Below are 20,324 nucleotides of genomic sequence, written 5' to 3' on the forward strand. Positions count from 1 at the left end.
AAAAAGACTTGGATGTATGCTTGCATATGCAATGAAAAAGGTGTGGAGAATTAATGCTGTGTTTACATCTAAGGAAATTAAGTTTTTGGGGGAGTAGGGTTGACTGTGAGAAATGTTTTACTTTTTTTTTTTTTTTTTTTTTTTTGCGGTACGCGGGCCTCTCACTGTTGTGGCCTCTCCCGCCGCGGAGCACAGGCTCCGGATGCGCAGGCCCAGCGGCCATAGCTCACGGGCCCAGCCACTCCAGGGCATGCGGGATCCTCCCGGACCGGGGCACGAACCCGTGTCCCCTGCATCGGCAGGCGGACCCCCAACCACTGCACCACCAAGGAAGCCCGAGAAATGTTTTACTTTTTACTTTATACACTTAACATTGTTCAAGTTTTTTTATGACATATATATCATTTATATTTATATATATATCATTTAGACAAAAAACTGAAGAAAAACACATGACAAAGTAACTGAGAATTATAATTAGCCCATGAAAATTACCCAAACCATATAAAGCAACAAATTTTAACATACAGAATTCTTTATTTAAAAATTCTTCCACTTTTAACTTTATAGTAGATGTATTTATATATATTTCTGAAACAATATGGCTTTTCAGCATCATTTTACCTGAATGGAGCCAACTGCTCTTACAAGAACCAGCCAGGGATTTGTAGTGTATCTTTCTCTTAGAATTAGATATGAAAAATGACAGACTGCTGGGGATGAGGAATTTTCAAATACGGGATATCACACTCAATTATTTCACGAGGCACTCACTGTTTTCTAACAACACAACTACTATTACATTTCACTATTACTCAGAATATACCATGATGATGGAAATGCATAAGATCCTAAAACCTGCATTTTGCCTTCCATAAAAAAAGTTAATGATAAAAGTATACCATATTTCTTAAAGTCTAGGTAAAAAAAAAAACATGAACACTCCTAATCTCAACGCCCTTTTTGCCCCATTGTCTTTACATATTTTACATAGCTGTATCACGTTCCACTTATGACATTTCCCACTTTCTCCCTTCAGTTGAATGTCAGCTCCAGGAGAGCTAAGACCTTGTCTATCTTGCGCTCCCCTCCAATGATTTCCTAGCACACACAATAGTACCTGATATATGGAACGTACTCACTAAATATTTGTTCTAACAATGCCTTCCCTGTTATTTCATAATTTTCATAAGTAACCACACAGTAGCCTTCTGAGCGTTATGTCATAATTTCCTTAGTGTTTCTTTTTAATGTTAAATGATTAGTTGTGAGTACATTTTTACTACTGATGTCTAACTAGCACCATGGTAAGTCAGCCCACCTCACCAGAACAAACATTCTACCCTGAGGTTTGGGGCTAAAGCGCAAGCTAATTACAATATGCTTCTGTTTGACTCTACTCTCTGAATATCTTCCTAATTTGGAAACTTCACGTTGGTGGATGTGGCAGATATTTAGAAGAACAGTAAGTCCATAACTAAAACATCATCCCCTTTCCACTTTGAAAACATGATTCGATGTGCAAGAAAAATAACATTTTCCTACTACCCCAAATGCCTTTTTCTTAGCCAATCCCTTCTTTCAAGACTTCTCTGAAGTCCATTCTTCAAAAATAGCTCATGAAAAACATTCCTTAACTCCCCAACCTCTGGCACTAATGGACCTCTTGGCACAGACAGGGAAGGCCTTTTACATTCCTGAACCCTGTGCAAGTACAGTGACCTACCAGCTGGATCTTACAGGAGCTTTGCATGCAGAACAACCAGAGGGCTCTGTTTTAAGGGAAACAGTCAATATATTAACAGCATGAGGCATGCAAAGCAAACTCTGAGAAGAAAAGCAAGAAATGCCAGGGAAATGAATGACTGGAAGATGGAAAATAAAAAACAAAAGAAAGAGCGGGAGAAAGGGAACAAAAACAAAAAAGCAACATAAAGAGTCAGAGCAAAATAGAACAATGGAGAACTGACAGTTGCAGAAGAAATGGAAAATAAAAGGACTAAGTAGGAGAAAATACGGACAAAGGTAACTAGGACACTAAGGAAAGGAAAATAACACGGAAGGAAAGTGAGAGAGAGTAACGAGAGAAAAATAAGAAAAGCACTGTAAAAAAAAGGAAAGAATGAAGAATCACGATAAGAAACCTAAGAAGATAAATAATTAAATGTATGGAAAAAGTGATATATGAGAACAAAGATGAGAAGGAAAAAAGTGTAAAAATAGGAACCAGAGAGAAAAATGAAGGACCAGTAAGTAGCATTTTGTGGTGCTAGTGTCTTTCTTAATTTTATATTCTACATAGATTTCATTTTCCAGAATATTTTGAAGGCACTCCTTCACAACGTCAGTCACCTGCAGGGTGGGTAGAGGGCTGGTCCTCAGTGCTCGATTCATACCCTGTGATGGAGATGGCCAAGGTTGCTAGAGTAGAAGCGGCCATGGAGATAACTTGCCCTGGTAACTCCGCTCCTGTAAAACAAGCATGCATTTTTTAAACTTTTTAAAGGCAATGGACAAAATGGGAAATAACCTCAAACTGCAACATACTCCTAAGTTTTGAACAGCAATAAAACAAAATGGTTATTACTGACCCACCAGACCAGTGGTTCTTCGCCAAGGGAGAATGCTTAAGAATCAACAGGCTACTGTACAGCACAGGGATCTCTACTCAATACTCTGTAATGACCTAAAGAAGAGTGGATACATGTATAACTGATTCACTTTGCTGTACACCTGAAACTAATGCAACATTGTAAATCAACTATACTCCAATAAAAAGAAAAAAGAAAAAAAGAAAAGCAACAGGAAAGTCTGCTAAAAATGCAGGTTCCTGGACTCTCTATGTATCTCTCTCATTTGGGAACTTGATGCTGGTGCATGTGGCAGATAATAGATATATAAAGGTGGAGTGCCACACTTATATTTTTTTTTACTTCACAGGTTAATTTTACTGCACATCTCTGTTGAAATACACTGCCACACCAAGTCTGTGAGCTTCTTGAATGCAGACTTACTTTCCTTTGTATTACTAGCTCCTAGCACAGCATGGAACAGCCCATACTTGCTCTCAATAACAACATTCCATGAGTGAATATGCAAATGTATGGGTATCATGCAAAACCATATACAGTTGATCCTTGACCAACACGGGTTTGAACCGTGCAGGTCCACTTATACGCAGATTTTTTTCAATAAATATGGTATCTGTATTTTCATTTTACAGATCTTTAAATTAACTAAGTGTGGGGAAAAGTTTTTGTTCGATGAGAGATCACAACATGTGGAATCAAAAGAACTAGGATTTGAATTCTGATTCTACCCAAACTGTTTCAGCTTCCTGCCCTTGGCTGAGTTATTTATCAATTCCTTTGTTTCTGAGGCAGAGACAGGAGCTCACAGATTTTTGACTGCATGAGGGAGTCAGTGCCCCTAACCCTGACATGGTTCAAGGGTCAACTGACTATCTATAAAGTACATAATTCAGCACAGGCGAAATCCACCGCTTGAAAATCTAAAAGATCGTCACTACCCTGTTTCACGTTACAGGTTCTCATGTTAAGTTCCTAATAGGTAGTAAACCAAGTTTAACCATTTGCACGAGATTCAAAAAAAAACATTCACTGGTCAATGAGGTCTATCTATAATGGTCAGCCTTTAATTTGCTATGGCAAACAACACAGACTAGCTCACACAACACCTCATTCTAGTGTGCTTTCTTGTGCCCTAGAGACTGGAAAGCTAAGGATTGTATTTCTTGGACTCCTTTGCAGCTACAGTTCCACATGTGATATAGCAGAACACTTGTGCAGGCACGCCTGTGCAGACTTAGAAGCCCTAAGTGACTCACTGTAATTTGGAAGCTCTCATGTCAAATGTCAAACACAGTCATATGGTTTTTCTGCAGGTACTTAGCAGAAGTTCCAGAGGTTCTGCTGTCTGATCTCCAACTTTGTGGCAAGCAGCAGCAGCTGTGGCACTTCTGCTCAAACAGTCCTTTGGTGTCGTTGAGCATTTCTCCTGGTTGCATTGGTTCTGCATGTCAGATCCAAGCTTAACTGTCTGGTCCTTCCAAAAATTCTGTATGTACAAATTCTTTATGCTAACCAATACCTCTTTCTATTTAGACTAGCTGGCATGGATTCCACTGTCCGACTGAGAACACACCAAATCATACGTGCACCCACACTCATGCAGCTGGGACCTTTGGGTAGACCAATATTCAATGTGACAACATAAAGCTCTGCCAAGCCAATGAAAAGAGCCATGACCTTCAGAAGGTCAATGAATTACAGCTTCAGATAATCTCTGCACACCCAACAAATTCAAGGCTGGCCATCTCCTAGAGGTAAGCAGGCCAGGGGTCTGAGATGGCTCTTTGGTAGCCTCAGCCATCAGGATCAAGCATGCTCATCTTGCTCAATCATATCCTATCCCTCCTCTAATAAATGCCTCTGTAACCTGAAAGAGGTTTAATTTTTAGGCAAGCCAAGAGAAACTCAAACTCATGATCTGGGAAGACAGCATAAGCTAGATATCTGGATTGGAACCTATTCTCCTGGCCTAGGTATCTAAGGTGCTTTTTTGATGCCAGTAAGAGAACAAGGGCTGGCAGAAAAACACAGTGTCTTTCAAGTCTTACATGTTTCCATTACTCACTGTACTGAATGCTGGGGATAAAAACACAGACCCTGCCCCCATGGAGCTGAGTGGAAGACACAGATATGAATTAAAGAACCACACAGATAAACGAATGTATACAAATTGTGATGATTGCTATAAAGGAAAAATACTGGGTATTTTATCAGCTCCTAACAGAAGAAATCTGACTTAGTCTGGAAAATCAGGAAAGGCTTCTCTTTAAGAAGTAAAAATGGGGGGCTTCCCTGGTGGCGCAGTGGTTGAGAGTCCGCCTGCCAATGCAGGGGACGCAGGTTCGTGCCCCGGTCCGGGAAGATCCCACATGCCGCAGAGCGGCTGGGCCAGTGAGCCATGGCCACTGAGCCTGCGCGTCCGGGGCCTATGCTCCGCAGCGAGAGGGGCCACAACAGTGAGAGGCCCAGGTACTGCAAAAAAAAAAAAAAAAAAAAAAAAAAAAAAAGAAGTAAAAATGGGGACTTCCTGGGCAGTCCAATGGTTAAGACACCACCCTTCCAATGCAGGGGGCGTGGGTTCAATCCCTGGTCAGGGAACTAAGATGCCACATGCCATGAGGAGTGGCCATAAATAAATAAATAAATAAAATGGGGTTTTATTAAGAAAACAAAAAGTTTCCCAAATGATTCTTTAAAAAAAAAAAAGAAGTAAAAATGAAGCTGACATACAAAGAATGAGGAGGAATTAACCAAAGGAAGGTAAGTAATAATATTTTGGATGATGGAAGCAAACAGGAAGGCTGTAAGTGAAGAAACTGGCATGTTAAAGACAGTAAAAGGTCAGTGTGTTTGGAACACAATAGGAAACTGGTATCAAATAAACAAGGCTGGAGATGGTAAGCCAGATGATGCAAGTTGCAGAAGACCATACTAAGGACTTTAGTCTTTATCCCAAAAGGAGTAGGAAAGCACTGAAGAGTCTTAAATAGGATAATAATTTTTTTTACTGAAATGTTATTAAGATAATTGTAACATCACATGCAGTTGTAAGAAATAATACAGAGAAATCCTGTGTACAAACTGTCCCCACTACCCCGCAATGGTAATATCTTTCAAAGCTGCAGTACGCTACCACAATCAGAGTATCAGCATGGATACAAGATACAGAACAGTTTCATCACTGCAAAGATCTCTCATGTTGCCCTTTTATGACCACATCTCCCCACTCTGTAAATAAATAATCAGTTTTGAGATATAAAAAGATCATTCCTACTGTTTGGTCAAGAACAGATTAGAGAAGACCAAGAGTAGGTGGAGGGAGATAAGTTATTGCAGTATTACAGGCAAGACATGATGACAGCATGGTCTTCAGTGGCTAACAGGAAAGATGTTGGGAACGCCGCTGCATTTAAGAGACATGGAGTAGTCAAAGTGGACCAGACTTGGTGACGAAACAATAAACGGTTCAACAATGACCCCCAAGTTTCCAGATTATGATCAGACAGAGAACATGTAGGGGAAATGGATGAAGATCTGGGGTATACTAAAGTTCTTTTTAGACTTCCAAATAGAAATTTAAACACAAACTGATTACACCAGAGACCAGAGAGGTCTTAGGTTCCTGTGTGCCCACAGGAGATTTCTTGGGTTCCACTCAAGAGAAAAGGTTAGGAACACCTAATGACTAATGGCCTGGGACAGCACAGTAAGGTGGGGAAGGGGGAGACTTCCAAATCAAAACTCAAAGAAACAAAGTATTCTCTCATATAAGAGTAAAGACTAGTTCAGGGTCCTCAATTACTAAACCTACCTCTTCACAAGTAATTTAATAAAGTGGTAACTTATCCTTGAGAGAGTCAGAGAAAGAAGTCCCCTGATGGTTAGGTAGCTCCAAAATAACAAGATCATTTTATAGCTCCTCAAATACGGGCTTTCAGTTTGGCTGCATTTTGGCTTATACTTCTAAACTCCCACTGAGCATTCATTCATTCACCAAACAGGTGACTAGGCTATGGTGCTGGGATGAGAGACTAAGTTAAGACCCTAGTCTCAAGCTCAGTCTAATACTTAAACTATCAGTTATGATTCAGTATGTTAAGAGCTAATGTAGATATAAGTGTAGAATATTTGGGGAACACCGAGGATAGAAACCTAACCCATGCCTGGGAGAACAGAGATGAGTTTCCAAAGGGGCTATCTGACAAGGATGGTAAAAGATGCCATCCTTTAAATCTATTGAAGCAAGTTAGTCAGATAAACAAGACAGAACAAGTTTAGCTTGGGGAGAAAGGAAGGGGCTGGTATCTTAGAGGACAGAGGTAGAAAAGTTTTCCAGAAAGACAAAAAAGCAGGTGCAAAGACACAAAGGCAAGAAAAAGCAGAGCGTGCTGTTCAAAGAACTCTAGGAAGTCGAATAAGGATGAAACACAGGGTACAATGGTAAGAGTGGAGAGACAGGAGGATACAGAGGGGGAGAATGGGACCAGAGAGAATGGGACCTGTGCTCATATTTACTATGCACAGGGGCAGTACAATTCAGTGGTTGGAATCACAGGTGAGGAAACAAGAATGCCCAGGTTCAAATCTCAGGTCTATTTCTTACTAGTTGGATGACCACAGGCAGGGTACTTAGGATCTAGATGCCTTAGTCTCCTCAAGTGTAAAATGCAGCATACAGGAATTCCTATCTCACATGAGAATTAAGTGAAACAATACATATAAAATGCTTAGAACAATGCCTGCTGTGTAGGACTCAACAGAAGTTAGCTCAATAAATGATATTATTATCACCATCATCTTTATCAAAACTTGGCTTTGACAGGATAAACTATAAGCACAAGCCACTAGCACTCCTACAGTATTTGCCTGTACCTCTCATCCCCTCCCTGCTCTGTATTACAGCCATTTCCCTAAGTCTTATCCTTACATTTTTAGATCTCCCCTCAGAGCTATGCAAAACATCTTACATACAGTCATCACTGAAAGACTTGAGGAAAAGTTAAGAACAACAGATTAAATCTTCACAACTACGGTTTAAAAACTTTCTCCAACTTGCTGATATCACTAAAATATACAATAAATGTTTAATAAATCTTAGCTAAATCAATGAAAACTATGCAATTATCATCCTAGTTAATACACAAGTGATTCAGCAAATTTTTAGAATGCCTGAAACTTCACAAAGGAACGAAAGGAATAGCACACAGAAAAAATCAACAGAGTACCTGAAAATTATGGATATAAGATTTGGCAACTGCTCTTACTCATCAAACAGATATGTACTTGAATGACTTTTGTCTAGTGATATCTCTCTGCACTTCAAAAACCCCAAGGGTTTGGGCAGAGAGATGATAAACTAGACAGAAGAATGCCAGGACCTGGAATCCAGGCAGACTCATGGCACTGGGAAAAAAGCCCCAGCTAAAAATAGGCACATAGACAAGGGAACATAATTTTGGGACCCAAGAACTATAAACAAAGAAAGGAAAGAGCATGCAAGGTTTCAAGAGTCAATCTACCCAGGGAAAGGGCCTTTTTTTTTTTTTTTTTTTGCAGTACGCGGGCCTCTCACTGTTGTGGCCTCTCCCGTTGCGGAGCACAGGCTCTGGACGCGCAGGCTCAGCAGCCATGGCTCACGGGCCCAGCCGCTCCGCGGCATGTGGGATGTTCCCGGACCGGGGCACGAACCCGTGTCCCCTGCATCGGCAGGCGGACTCTCAACCACTGCGCCACCAGGGAAGCCCGGGCCAGTATTTACTGGAGGGCCAAACAGCAGGAATCCACACAAGTCCAAATAAGCAGACCACTGACATTAGCAGCCTAGCACCAAGGAACAGAAACTCATACTCTGGTATAAGAAATAGATCACATGTTCAGATAATATGTTGATATGGCTAAATCAACAATGGGCAGAATAATTTTTTTTAATAATAGAGGGAAACATATTTTGAAGCCAGTCTAAATAAGGAGATACTTGATCTACTTTGTTCTCTTTCACAGGGACAGTTGAAGTTACCAGGAACACACCCAAAGATGCTTATTGGAAGGAGGCCCTTTATATCAAGTAAAATCTCCCCAGCATGTAAAGTTCCCTTTGAAGAAGGCTTCTGTTTCCATTACAAATGTGGAAAATACATCTCCTCCTCAACAGCTCCTAGTATCACTTCACTGTACTACTGGTCAGTAACAGGGGTTTGGATATGGACCACTAGGAGTTTCTCTAGGTCTATTTAACTGACAGTGGCAGAACTGGGGAATGACAGACAAGCAGTAAGAAATTTACTTTGCACTTTTTCTTCCTCCAATTTGGGCTTAACTGGACCAAACTTGTTCATTCATATCACATGCTATCCCAAACAATTAAGACAAAATGAAGCCTTCCTCACCAAGAAATTTCTGGTCACTCATAAACAATTACCAATGTTAAGAGGATCAGGCCCAGGTGTAATTGCCTGTACTACTCATCCTGGGTGTCCTGGCTATTAAAGATACATCTGACACTTGTTTGCCTAGCTTTTGAAGAAGCACTTCTCATACTCACAATAAATGGCTCTCTGAGCCTAAGTTCCTTCATCTGTAAAACAAGTATAATCCTAATCTCACTGGTATACTATGAAAATTAAATGAGATAGCATGTTTTAAGAGTCCTACAAGGCCTCACGCATAGGGGAGAACAACAATGCTTATGTTCCTTTCTCACAGGCCCAGGGAACACACTAAAGCTAGATTCCAGGTTTCTGCCAAGTAAGACTTCTGGGGCCCGGGAGGCAGAGAAGCTGGGTGCTGTGCTTGTGGTAAGCCACCGGGGCCAACATGAAGACTAAAGGAGCTGACAACTACAACTGAGTGCAAGACGGATCCGCAGGGCTTCCCTGGTGGCGCAGGGGTTAAGAATCTGCCTGCCAGTGCAGGGGACACGGGTTTGATCCCTGGTCCGGGAAGATCCCACGTGCTGCGGAGCAGTTAAGCATGTGAGCCACAACTACTGAGCCTGCGCTCTAGAGCCCACGAGCCACAACTACTGAAGTCCGCATGCCTAGAGCCCGTGCTCCGCAACAAGAGAAGCCACCGCAGTGAGAAGCCCGCACACCGCAACAAAGAGTAGTAGCCCCTGCTCGCCGCAACTAGAGAAAGCCCGCGTGCAGCAACAAAGACCCAGCACAGCCAGAAACAATAAATAAAATAAAATAATAAAATAAATTTATTTTTAAAAAAAAGACGGATCAGCAGTCGATACTTTTTCAGGATGGCTGATGCTTGTCAAAGAGCCTGGTGAAAGGAAAGAACACTGGGCATAGGTTAGAGTCAAGGACATAGGCTTAAATTTTAGCTCCACCAGTCACCCGTGGGATTGTGGGCAAGTCAGTTAACCTGTTATTAAATGTCTTCACCTGCAAAACAGAGAAATATATTTTACAAGGTTGTGGGGGGAACGTTTTGTTTGTGGATTTAAAAAGATAGTACACTTAAAAGCATGGTAGACACTTAACATTTTTCCCTACATTAACTTGAGGTTCCCGGAAATACCAAGAGTTCCTAAGGTCTAAGAAAAAAACACTGAGTAAGGTCCCTGGGTTCAGAAAGAACCACTGAAACTAACTCAGCAGTGATCCATAAGAAGAGTTTTCTGGATCTAGGAACTAAACAAATTCATGCTTTGAAGTATGATGACATCCAAAGGATTAATTCTGTGAATCCAGCAAACCACAGATTGTAAAACAGCAAAAGATTCAAAGCTCAGAAGACACAGAGAAAGATGCCTACACAAGTGACTACGATACAAGAGCAGTCCTACAATGGGACAGTGGAGGTGACAAGGAAAGAATAAATGCACACACTGCCATGGCAGTACACTGAAGCATTCCCGTGCCTAACTATATTGCAGTGACATCTACAGGAGGGAATTGACTATAAAAAAGGGAAAGGTTGTCCCAATATGGCTTGAAAGGTACTAGGGGCAACAGGAAAAAAATATTCAGAAATTTAGAAAAATAATGGTTAAACAAATTTATTTTATGATGAGGATTATCTATACTAGAAGTCCATAAAAAGATTCTAAATCAAGAATAACCCATTCTGAAGTAGGCTGGAATAGGAGTAAACCAAACAAGGAAAACCAACATTTCCAAATCTGCTCTCAACATTTATTCTGTGTCTCTATGACTTCCTTTCTTGTAATAGTCTGGAATACAAATACCAGAAATCTGGGTTGCAAGCCAACACACCACTATCCTGGGCTTATGGGGGATAATAATCAAACACAGTCTTTTTTCCCAAGCTCAATACTTGGTCTTAGAACTCCTGTCCTCATGGCTCCCTAGGCTGCCATCACCAGCTGACTAGAATTTATACCCAAGAGAAAATCCATCTGAAACCCCTGGTTTAGACCTACTTTATTCACATACTTGCAGTAAAGTACTTACTTAGCCCTGGACAAAAGCAGTCAAAAGGACAAAACTGTCCTCAAAATATTAAAAATAGAACTACCATATGATCCAGCCAATTCCACTTTAGGATATATATCTGAAGAAAACAAGAACATTAACTCGAAAAGACATATGTACCCCCATGTTCACTGTAGCATTACTTACAAGAGCCAAGATACAGAAACACCCTAAGGGTCCACTGACGGATGATTAAAGAAAATGTGGTATGTGTGTGTGTGTGTATACATACATATACACACATGCGTGCGCGCGCGCACACACACACAGGAATATTATTCAGCCATAAAAAAGAATGAAGTCTTGTCACTTGCAGCAACATGGTGGGCCTCAAGGGTATTATGCTAAGTAAAAGGGGTCAGAGGAAGACAAATACTGCATGATCTCACTTATATGTGGAATCTTAAAACAAACAGCAGCTCAAACATACAGAGAACAGACAGGGGGCTGCCAGAACTGGTGGTGGGGGTGGGATAAATGAGTGAAGGGAGTCAAAGGCACAAACTTCCAGTTATAAAATAAACAAGTCCCAGGGATGTAATGTGCAGCGTGGTGGCTACTGTTAGTAACACTTTATTGTAGACTTGAAAGTTGCTAAGAGAGTAGGTCTTAAGAGTTCTCATCACAAGAAGAAAGTTTTTTGGTAACTATGTAAGGTGACAGATGTTAACTAGACTTACTGTGGTGATATATACAAACATGGAACCATTATGCTGTACACCTGAAACTAATATAATGATACATGTCAAATATACCTCAATTGAAAAAATAAAAAAAGAGAGAGAGAGAGAAATGCCAGAAGAAAAAAAAAAGGAGAAAACTGTCCTGGGGTGAGGGGTGAAGGATAAGCAGAGCTGTCTGAACCACTACTATTAGGGGAAAGGGGAAAAAAAAGAGACAAAGCTAATCAGAGGAACAAGTGAAAACCACCAAGCTTTCTACAGTAGTTGCCAAAACAGGAAGTTTACTTCTACTGGTTCGATATATAACCACAAAGTCTAACAGATTGTGACCAGCAAGACAGGCTGAGCAAAGAAAACTTAGACAGAAAAATATAATAAAATCGTTCATATTTTCCACTTTCAGAGAGATAAGTAATTAAAGTTTCTTTGTTTCAGATAGTTATTATAAAATTCTAAACAAATATTTATGAATAAAAGATGTCTTACAATTGTCAGACACTACTCATCTACCAAATAAAATAATAAACAAACAGCAACTTAATTTAAAAAAACTTCTGTAACGTAGCTATACACATACACGGAAGTGCCACAAATAGCCTTGTGATTAGCATGAAAAGGAGATGTGAAAAATAACATTGCAGAAGTATATTCATGGACATAGAAAGGTGTTCGTGACATAATTAAATTTAAAATGCAGTTTACAAAACAATTTCACTATGATCCAGTTTTCTTGTGTCTTAAAAAGCCCAAAGGCATAAAAGTCATTAGTTAACATTTTGGTATAATCTGTGCGCAGTGGGATTTTTAGTGATTTTTCTTTTCTTCTTTTTGTTTCTATTTTCTAACTTAACTGTAACACACTGGTATTTGAGAACTTTTTTTTTCCTCCAAAAAATCTGATGCAATTAGTAATTTGCTCTTGTAGTTTATGTATAACTATCAGAAAGAAGCAAGGGACAAATGTCAATTACTGTGGAAACTGTGTGCTGTTCAAACCTACGTCTCTGCTCACAGCCATTCCCACATGGCTGACTAACTAGAAGTCCAGACTGATGATCTCAGAACAGTGACTATATCTGCCCCTGCACCCCACCCCACCACAACCGCCGTACAACTCATTAGAAACCTGTATCTTTAACAAAGCGCTCTGGATAAAGGCCACGTGCAACCAGGGTACCTCAAAAACAATCTTTAAAAAAAAGATTATGGGGCTTCCCTGGTGGCGCAGTGGTTGAGAGTCCACCTGCCGATGCAGGGGACACGGGTTCGTGCCCCGGTCCGGGAAGATCCCACATGCCCCGGAGTGGCTGGGCCTGTGAGCCATGGCCGCTGAGCTTGCACGTCCGGAGCCTGTGCTCCGCAGTGGGAGAGGCTACAACAGTGAGAGGCCCTCGTACCGCAAAAAAAAAAAAAAAAAAAAAAAGATTATTTTAAAAAATAATCTTTTAAAGAATATTAATCTTTATTCAACATTGTAGTGGAAGTTTCATCCAGAGCAATCAGGCAAGATAAGAAATAAAAGGCACCCAGATTAGAAAGTAAGAAGTAAAACTATCTCCATTTGCAGAGAGACATGATCTTATATATGCAAAATCCTAAAGAAGCCACAGAAACTATTAAAGCTATTAAACAAATTCAGCAAAGTTGCAGGATACAAGATCTATAGGGGTAAATATTCATGACTTTGGATTTGGCAATGGTTTGTTAGGTGGGACACAACACATGGAAATTAAACAAAATACTTCTGATTAACCAATGTATCAAAGAAGAAATCAAAAGAGAAATCAGGGCTTCCCTAGTGGCGCAGTGGTTGAGAGTCCGCCTGCCGATGCAGGGGACACGGGTTCATGCCCCAGTCTGGGAACATCCTACATGCCGCAGAGTGGCTGGGCCCGTGAGCCATGGCCGCTGAGCCTGCGGGTCCGGAGCTTGTGCTCCGCAACGGGAGAGGCCACAAACAGTGAGAGGCCCGCGTACCACAAAAAAAAAAAAAAGGTTAATGATTAATTTTATGTTATATGAATTAAACCTCAATTAAAAATGCTAAAAAGGGGGGTGGAAATGGTCTAACAATCTAAAATATTTTAAAGAAATTTATTTTCTGTTCAGGAAATACCACCAATTTAAAGCAGTTCATCATAGTATGTTTTATAAATAAAGTTATTCTCCTAAATACTTAAGAGTAATATTAATAGAATGCCATATTTCTTACCAGAAGACTCTTTTCCATTCTGTTTTTCATAGAGGGTGCCCACAGACATCAGGAAAACAATAACCAGGAATACTGGAATCCTCCATGAGCCAGCCAAGGATGCTGCAAATTATTAAGAATTAACATTTTTAGTGAAATAAAAATCTAGCACTTGTCTTTAAAAGACTCAGTTTAGTAGACTGACAGAACAATTTGGCAAATATGTTAATAACAAAATTGTTTCACAGGGAAAAAATTTTTTAAAAGGCAACTGAAACCTCAATTCAGGGCTCCTCTCAGGAAGTCCAGCCCTGCTCTCAGAGGCCCTGGTCTAAAGGATTGGGTATGTGCCAGCTTACCTTTAAGAGGCTTGTATCACCTGAAGAATCAAGTCCATTCTAAAGCACATCCAGTGTTTAAGACCATCAAACCCCCTGTTTAACCCCCGAATGACCTGCATCAGGCATAGAACTTTAAGTCATGGTGCCTGACTTGATTTCCCGGAAATACCACTGGGTGTGAACTCTACCTCTCAAGAAAGGGTGGAATGGCCCACAAGAGCACGGCAAAAAGCTTTAATGTCTCCTCAGTGTACAGAGCGAAAACGCTAACAAGTGGCCAAGGATCAAAAGCCTTTGCGCCTCCCTGAGTTGGTCTACAGCCTTACGAACATACCTGCCTGCTCCCTCCTCTACTCTACCTTCCCCAAATTCGAAATGAGTCCCATCAGACATTAGGGGATCTCGTTGAGAAACTCCTTTAGCATTCCAAGTCAGCAGAGCTAGAGAGTAATGCTTTGTTCCATATCAGACTCTAAGCAAAGACATACTTTCAACCAACTCTGGTTTTTTATTTTATTTTTAACAATAAGTAGCTCTAAAAACTACTACTAATAGGCTACCTACTGCTCTAGGTTACTGAATTTTGTTTTTAAATTAGAACTTGATGTTTCCATATAGTTAAGACTTGGAGGTAAATGAGTTCCTGAAAAATCACTCTACAACATCCTGGCAGCCACTCAGCTAACAGTGAAGAGTCTCAAATAACGGGGAACTCATTACTCTGAGCAGCTCTGACGCTGATCATCCTTATGTTGAACAGAGACTTGTCTCTCTGAAGCTGCTCGTTGCTCTGACATCTCTCCCAAATGGCTACAGAGATCTGTTTAAACCACTCTTTCACAGTCCTTCAAATACCTGAAACCGGCTTCCATATTTGGTATCTTCCTCACCTCTACCTCCTCCCCACCCCTGCAGCCCCAGTGCCCTTCTCTTATGGAGAGTAAACATCTCTGGTTCTCTTAAGAGTTTCTCTCACATGCTTTTGAGCACTTCTTATCATCCTTGGCTGCTTAGCTATATCCTCCCTAAGTAAGACACTCAGAAACAGCCATGAAAGTCCAAGTGTGCTCTACTTTATAAGATATATTTATTTTTAAAAGACCATTTTGAAAATGAACATTCCATATAATTAAAAGTAGACATTTTAAAGTACAATATTTTCATTCAAGATTAATGAAAGATTAAGGCAGAATATTTTGAAGGATTATTTTGAAGAATTTTAAACGCAACACATAAAACTTCAAAAAATTCACTTTGATTCACACGGTCAGCCTCCGCTGACCTTAAGCTAGACTTTCTTAGAAAAAGGGACCCACCTAAATGAAAAAGCAATATAATCCAGACAGGAATTGAAACTGCTCTCAAGTAGCGTTCAGTGCTTGCATTCCACTTGAATGAAACAGTCAACACATAGCCAACTACCAAGGTCCAGATCTTAAATAAATGAAATATAGACACAGTTGTAAAATATATACACATGCAATAAACATACAATTATACAAAACTTGCAAGCATCTACATAGCATAAGAGCTGTGGATACAACACAGATGACGGTTGGTGGTGCTAAAAGGAGTGTGCATAGGTTTTCTTCCTCTGCTTAGATAAATCAAGCTTGGAAATAAACAGGTTTGAAATCCCATGCAGTGATATTATTTAAATCTTTAACAAAAAATACATAAATATAGTTTTAATTTAAGATATGTTAAAGTTCAAAAACTATTATATGCATAAAGATACTTACGATAAAATATTCAATTTTTAAGCCATGGATTTAAATTAAGCCCTTCACCTGTGGAATTCTTAAAGTTTTCTCTGTAGATTAATATTTACAAAAGAAAAGAAAAAACAAGAGCGAATTCCCTGGTGGTACAGTGGGTAGGACTCCGTGCTTCCACTGCCAGGGCCCCAGGTTCCATCCCTGGTCAGGGAACTAAGATCCCGCAAGCCGGTGTTACTATGAAAAGAATTTTTTAAAAGCTAAAAAGAAGGCAGCCAGCTGAAGTGTGACCCTGCTGAAATAATCTTGGTAACAGATGGTTAGAGTCCAGAGTTATACTCAGTTGAAGAAGTGTAGCTGAAAAAAATATTACCAGAGGAAGAAACAGCCAGGGTCCCTCTCCTCAGTTTTCCCTACAGTTAAACTAAATGACTCTAGTAATCACAAAGCATCCGACACAGAAACTCTCTAATAACCTCATATTTTAATAGAACATACACAAAAGATGGAAAGAATACATAGCCTAGAACAAACGTGAGCACCAAGAATTTATTAAAACAACCTGAACCTTGAAAAAAAATAGGCAGATTAAAACAGAAAAAGGACTTTATACTGTAATTCAGAGAATGAAGAAAAAGGAACTGATATGGTTACTACAAAAGCCAGAAAAAAACTACCTCCTACTTTATTTTGATCATATCTTCAAAATACTCTTCGGGTCTTAAAAATGTTTATAGCTTCAGACCTGAGAATTCAGCTTTGGGACCTTACTAAATAATGATAAATTCTGAAAAAGGGTTAAAAATAAAGAAGCTCATCATAGACTAATTTAGAACACTGAAAAGTTGATAACCTAAAAGTTCAATAACTGGATATTAAAATATTTTTCTTCAAGCAACTAATAAGATGAAATATTAAAGAGATCTTAAGCCCCAGATATATGAGCACATGGGAAGTGAGACTACAGCTGCTTCCAAAAAGTTCAAGCTTGTAGGACCATACAAATTTAACCCTGGGAATTTAGAGAATTTGAGATATGACAGAGATAGAGCTCAGAACAAAATCTGAGTGTAGTTAACAGTACACTTATGTAACACTTTGCCTTGTTCTAATACTTCAAACACATGAACTCATTTAATCCTCGTAACCCCAGGAAAAAAGTACCATTATCACTCCCATTTTAGAGATGAAAGAAACTGATACTTCAGAGAAGTGACTTGCACAAGGTCACACAGCTAAAAAGTGACAGAGTCGGGAAAGTTGGGTTCAAGGCCTTTGGGGCAGCAGACTTAGCCTTGGACAGGCAGCGAGACGGGAGGAAAATCCAGGTAGAAAGACAGCCAAGGCCAAAAAGCTTCGAAAGGATACCACCCAATCAGTATCTTAAAGATGGAAGAGAAACCAGCCAGAAGTCTCTCTTCTAGAACCCTGTCCTCCTGCCTCCAGGGGACGTGGGCTCAATCCCTGGTCAGGGAACTAAGATCCCACATGCTGCAGGGCAACTAAGCCCGCGCACCTCAACTAGAGAGAGAAAACCTGCACGCCACAACTTGAGAGAAGCCCGTGCACCACAACGAAGGATCCCGCATGCCACAACGAAGATCCCGCGTGCTGCAACTAAGACCCGATGCAGCCAAAAAATAAAACATAAATAAATACTATTTTTTTAAAAAGAAAAAAAAGAAGAAGTGACAGAGTCAGGATTAGAACCCAGGAACATGGCTCCAGAATCTGCTTTCTTAACAATAAGGAGAATAAAAGGTAGTGCCAGAAAAATAAAGAGGAAAAGCTGCTCCAGTATTCACAAGGGAAAATAAAAACAGTTGATTTTGAGGACTACAAATTGCTGAAATTTAAAAAGAAAATGATCCTCAGCAAGTGGATGGTCTTCAGCAGTATGCTACACAGGGGTAATCAGCCCTGCCTTATTAAACATGTAGTCAGTAATTTAGGTGAAAGACTAGAAGGCGTATTAGCCGAACTTGTAGATTACACAAAATTGGGAATAGTCAATATAAATGATTCAAAAAGATATCCTGAAATGAGAACAATGGGCTAATCAAATAAGACTAAATTTAATAGAGAGAAATGCAAAGGTCTGCTTTTAGGTTCAAAACTCATCTATACAAGTATAGAATGGGAAGAGGATAGCTGGTCAGAAATGTAACTGGTATGAATGCCTATTAATAAAAGTACAATACATCAGGGAAAGTGATTGTTTCAGTGACTTACACTACCAAACCACATCGGCAATAAAATTCAGACTGGGACAGGAAATGGAAATCACAACATAGGAGATACAGATACAGCTGGGGGGAAAATCTGTTCAGCTTAGAAAAGAGAAGGAAATAAGATTTGATAGCTATCTTCAAATAGCTGGGGAAATGTCATCTGAGAGAGGGACAGACTTAATTTTCTGTGGTTCTGAGGGCAGAAATAATAGGTGGAAATTAGGAAGCAACACATTTCAGCTTTATATAATAAATTTTTCTAATAAACTGTGGATGTCTATAAAGGGAATGAGCTACCATCGCTAAAAGTCTGAGCCAAAGCTGACTGGAAGTCAGGCATGACAAAGTAGGAGAGTGTGCCCTCAGCGAGAAGCTGAACTAGAGGATCACAGAAGGATATACTTTCAGACTTTAAGCCTATGATACTTTTCAACCAATCTCCAAGAAGTTTTTGTTTCTTATCTGTATTCATAAGGAACGAGTATCACTTGCAGAGGAAAAAAATGAGAGACTGCATACTTCAGATTTTTTCAAAGAAACTCATGATCTAAAGAGAGGTATGTGTTTTCACCCAGTAAACCTGAAACTCACAGACAACCTCATTTCAGTTTAAAAGAACAACTTATTAAATATACTCCCCAACTCCACTTCTACAAATTTGGTTTACGGAAGAACTACACACTGTGCAGATATAAAAATGTTCACTGTGGCAGTTTAAAATATTAAACAAACAAATTAAATATAACAAATTAAATGTCATTTTATAGGAGACTGTTTAATTTATGGATCTCCAAAAATGAAATAATTATTCAGACTTTCAAAAGTGTGATAAATAACTTTATTCAATGACACAGTGTAAATTTATGCATATGCAAATTTATAATGGTGAAAATATACTCACCACAATGTTAAAAAATATTGTCTCTGAATGGTTGGATTTCAGGGGGTAAGTCGCATCTTTACACTTTTCTTCAAGTATTGAATTTTCTTCTAAGAGTAGTATTATCTTTATAAATAGTAAACGTCTTTTACTTAAAAAAAAAATCTTTTGACTTTTTTTTCAGTATTTTCAAGAGTTTCCTCAGAAAAAATTCACAGAATATTATTAGTTGAAAAAGTATGGCCATTTATAAAAACACTTTAAAGTTTCTATTAAACCATTATGATTTTACAGTTACCAATGTTTAAAAATGTTTATCATATACTAATATAAATTCAGTGCTAAAATAATTTGGTAGGAACACTTTCTAAAAGGCATCCAGAAAAAAAAAACTTTAGACTACGCTACTATTAAAATGAAAGAAGTATATCTGAAAGTACTATCAAGGAAAGATATCCACAATACAATGATAATGAAAGAGCAATGATAAAAGAAAGAGAATTTTATACATATATATATAATTTTTGTTTTAAAAAACAAAACCCCTATACTTTATACAGTCACACAGGTGTAGAAATAAATTTAGAAGGCTATTCACCAAACAGTTAACAACAGTGACATCTATACAGTGGGAAGAGAAGAGAGACAATTCACTTTTACCATATAAACTTACATGCTGCTTAAATTTTTTTATATATTTAACAAGCATGTTTTACTTGAGTCAATATTTTAAATCGCTAAATATTCTTTAACTTACTGAAATTAAGGATTTGTACATTCAAATTTCATACATAATTTCCAGTATGGATTCCTATAAGTGTGCCTTTATGAGAGCTTTTTATTTCTGTCTCTCTCTGAGAGATATGTTTAGCCTCTGAGAAAACCTGTTCAAGTATGAATTTTCTTCCAGGAATAAGTCAATGAGCCACAGTTTAAACAGAAGAAGGCATACTTTCCCAAACTATGTTCTTCAGAGCAATGTGTCTGTCCTTTTCAAAATATACATTCAATACTCATTTTAAAGCACCAGTGTGTGCTAGATACTAAAGACTGTCCATAAAAACTGGCAACATTTATTTAGCACTACAAGTAAAGCAAACTAATAAACAATCACATTTTCCTTTCATTTGACTTATTAACCACATATACTTTTCTGATTAAATAAGATATTAAATGCATAAAACATAAGGAGACTTTGCCCTGTTGACTATGTCTTTGTTTTATTTATTGTCATCTGGGTATTAA

The 20,324-nt window shown here is 39.0% G+C and overlaps 1 protein-coding gene across 1 annotated transcript in view; it reads right to left on the minus strand.

Moving 5' to 3' along the window:
• Positions 1 to 20,324, minus strand: part of TMEM245 (transmembrane protein 245) — a 101,692-nt gene that overhangs the window by 76,282 nt on the left and 5,086 nt on the right. The window contains exons 2-4 of the mRNA XM_081237156.1: positions 15,567 to 15,684; positions 13,931 to 14,032; positions 2,353 to 2,469 (exon numbers count right to left, since the gene is read on the minus strand). Coding sequence (XP_081093282.1) covers positions 2,353 to 2,469; positions 13,931 to 14,032; positions 15,567 to 15,684 — 337 coding nt within the window. The remainder of the gene's footprint in view (positions 1 to 2,352; positions 2,470 to 13,930; positions 14,033 to 15,566; positions 15,685 to 20,324) is intronic.

This window comes from Mesoplodon bidens (genome assembly GCF_964165515.1).
Source record: "Mesoplodon bidens genome assembly, chromosome: 6".
NCBI classification, from domain to species: Eukaryota; Metazoa; Chordata; class Mammalia; order Artiodactyla; family Ziphiidae; genus Mesoplodon; species Mesoplodon bidens.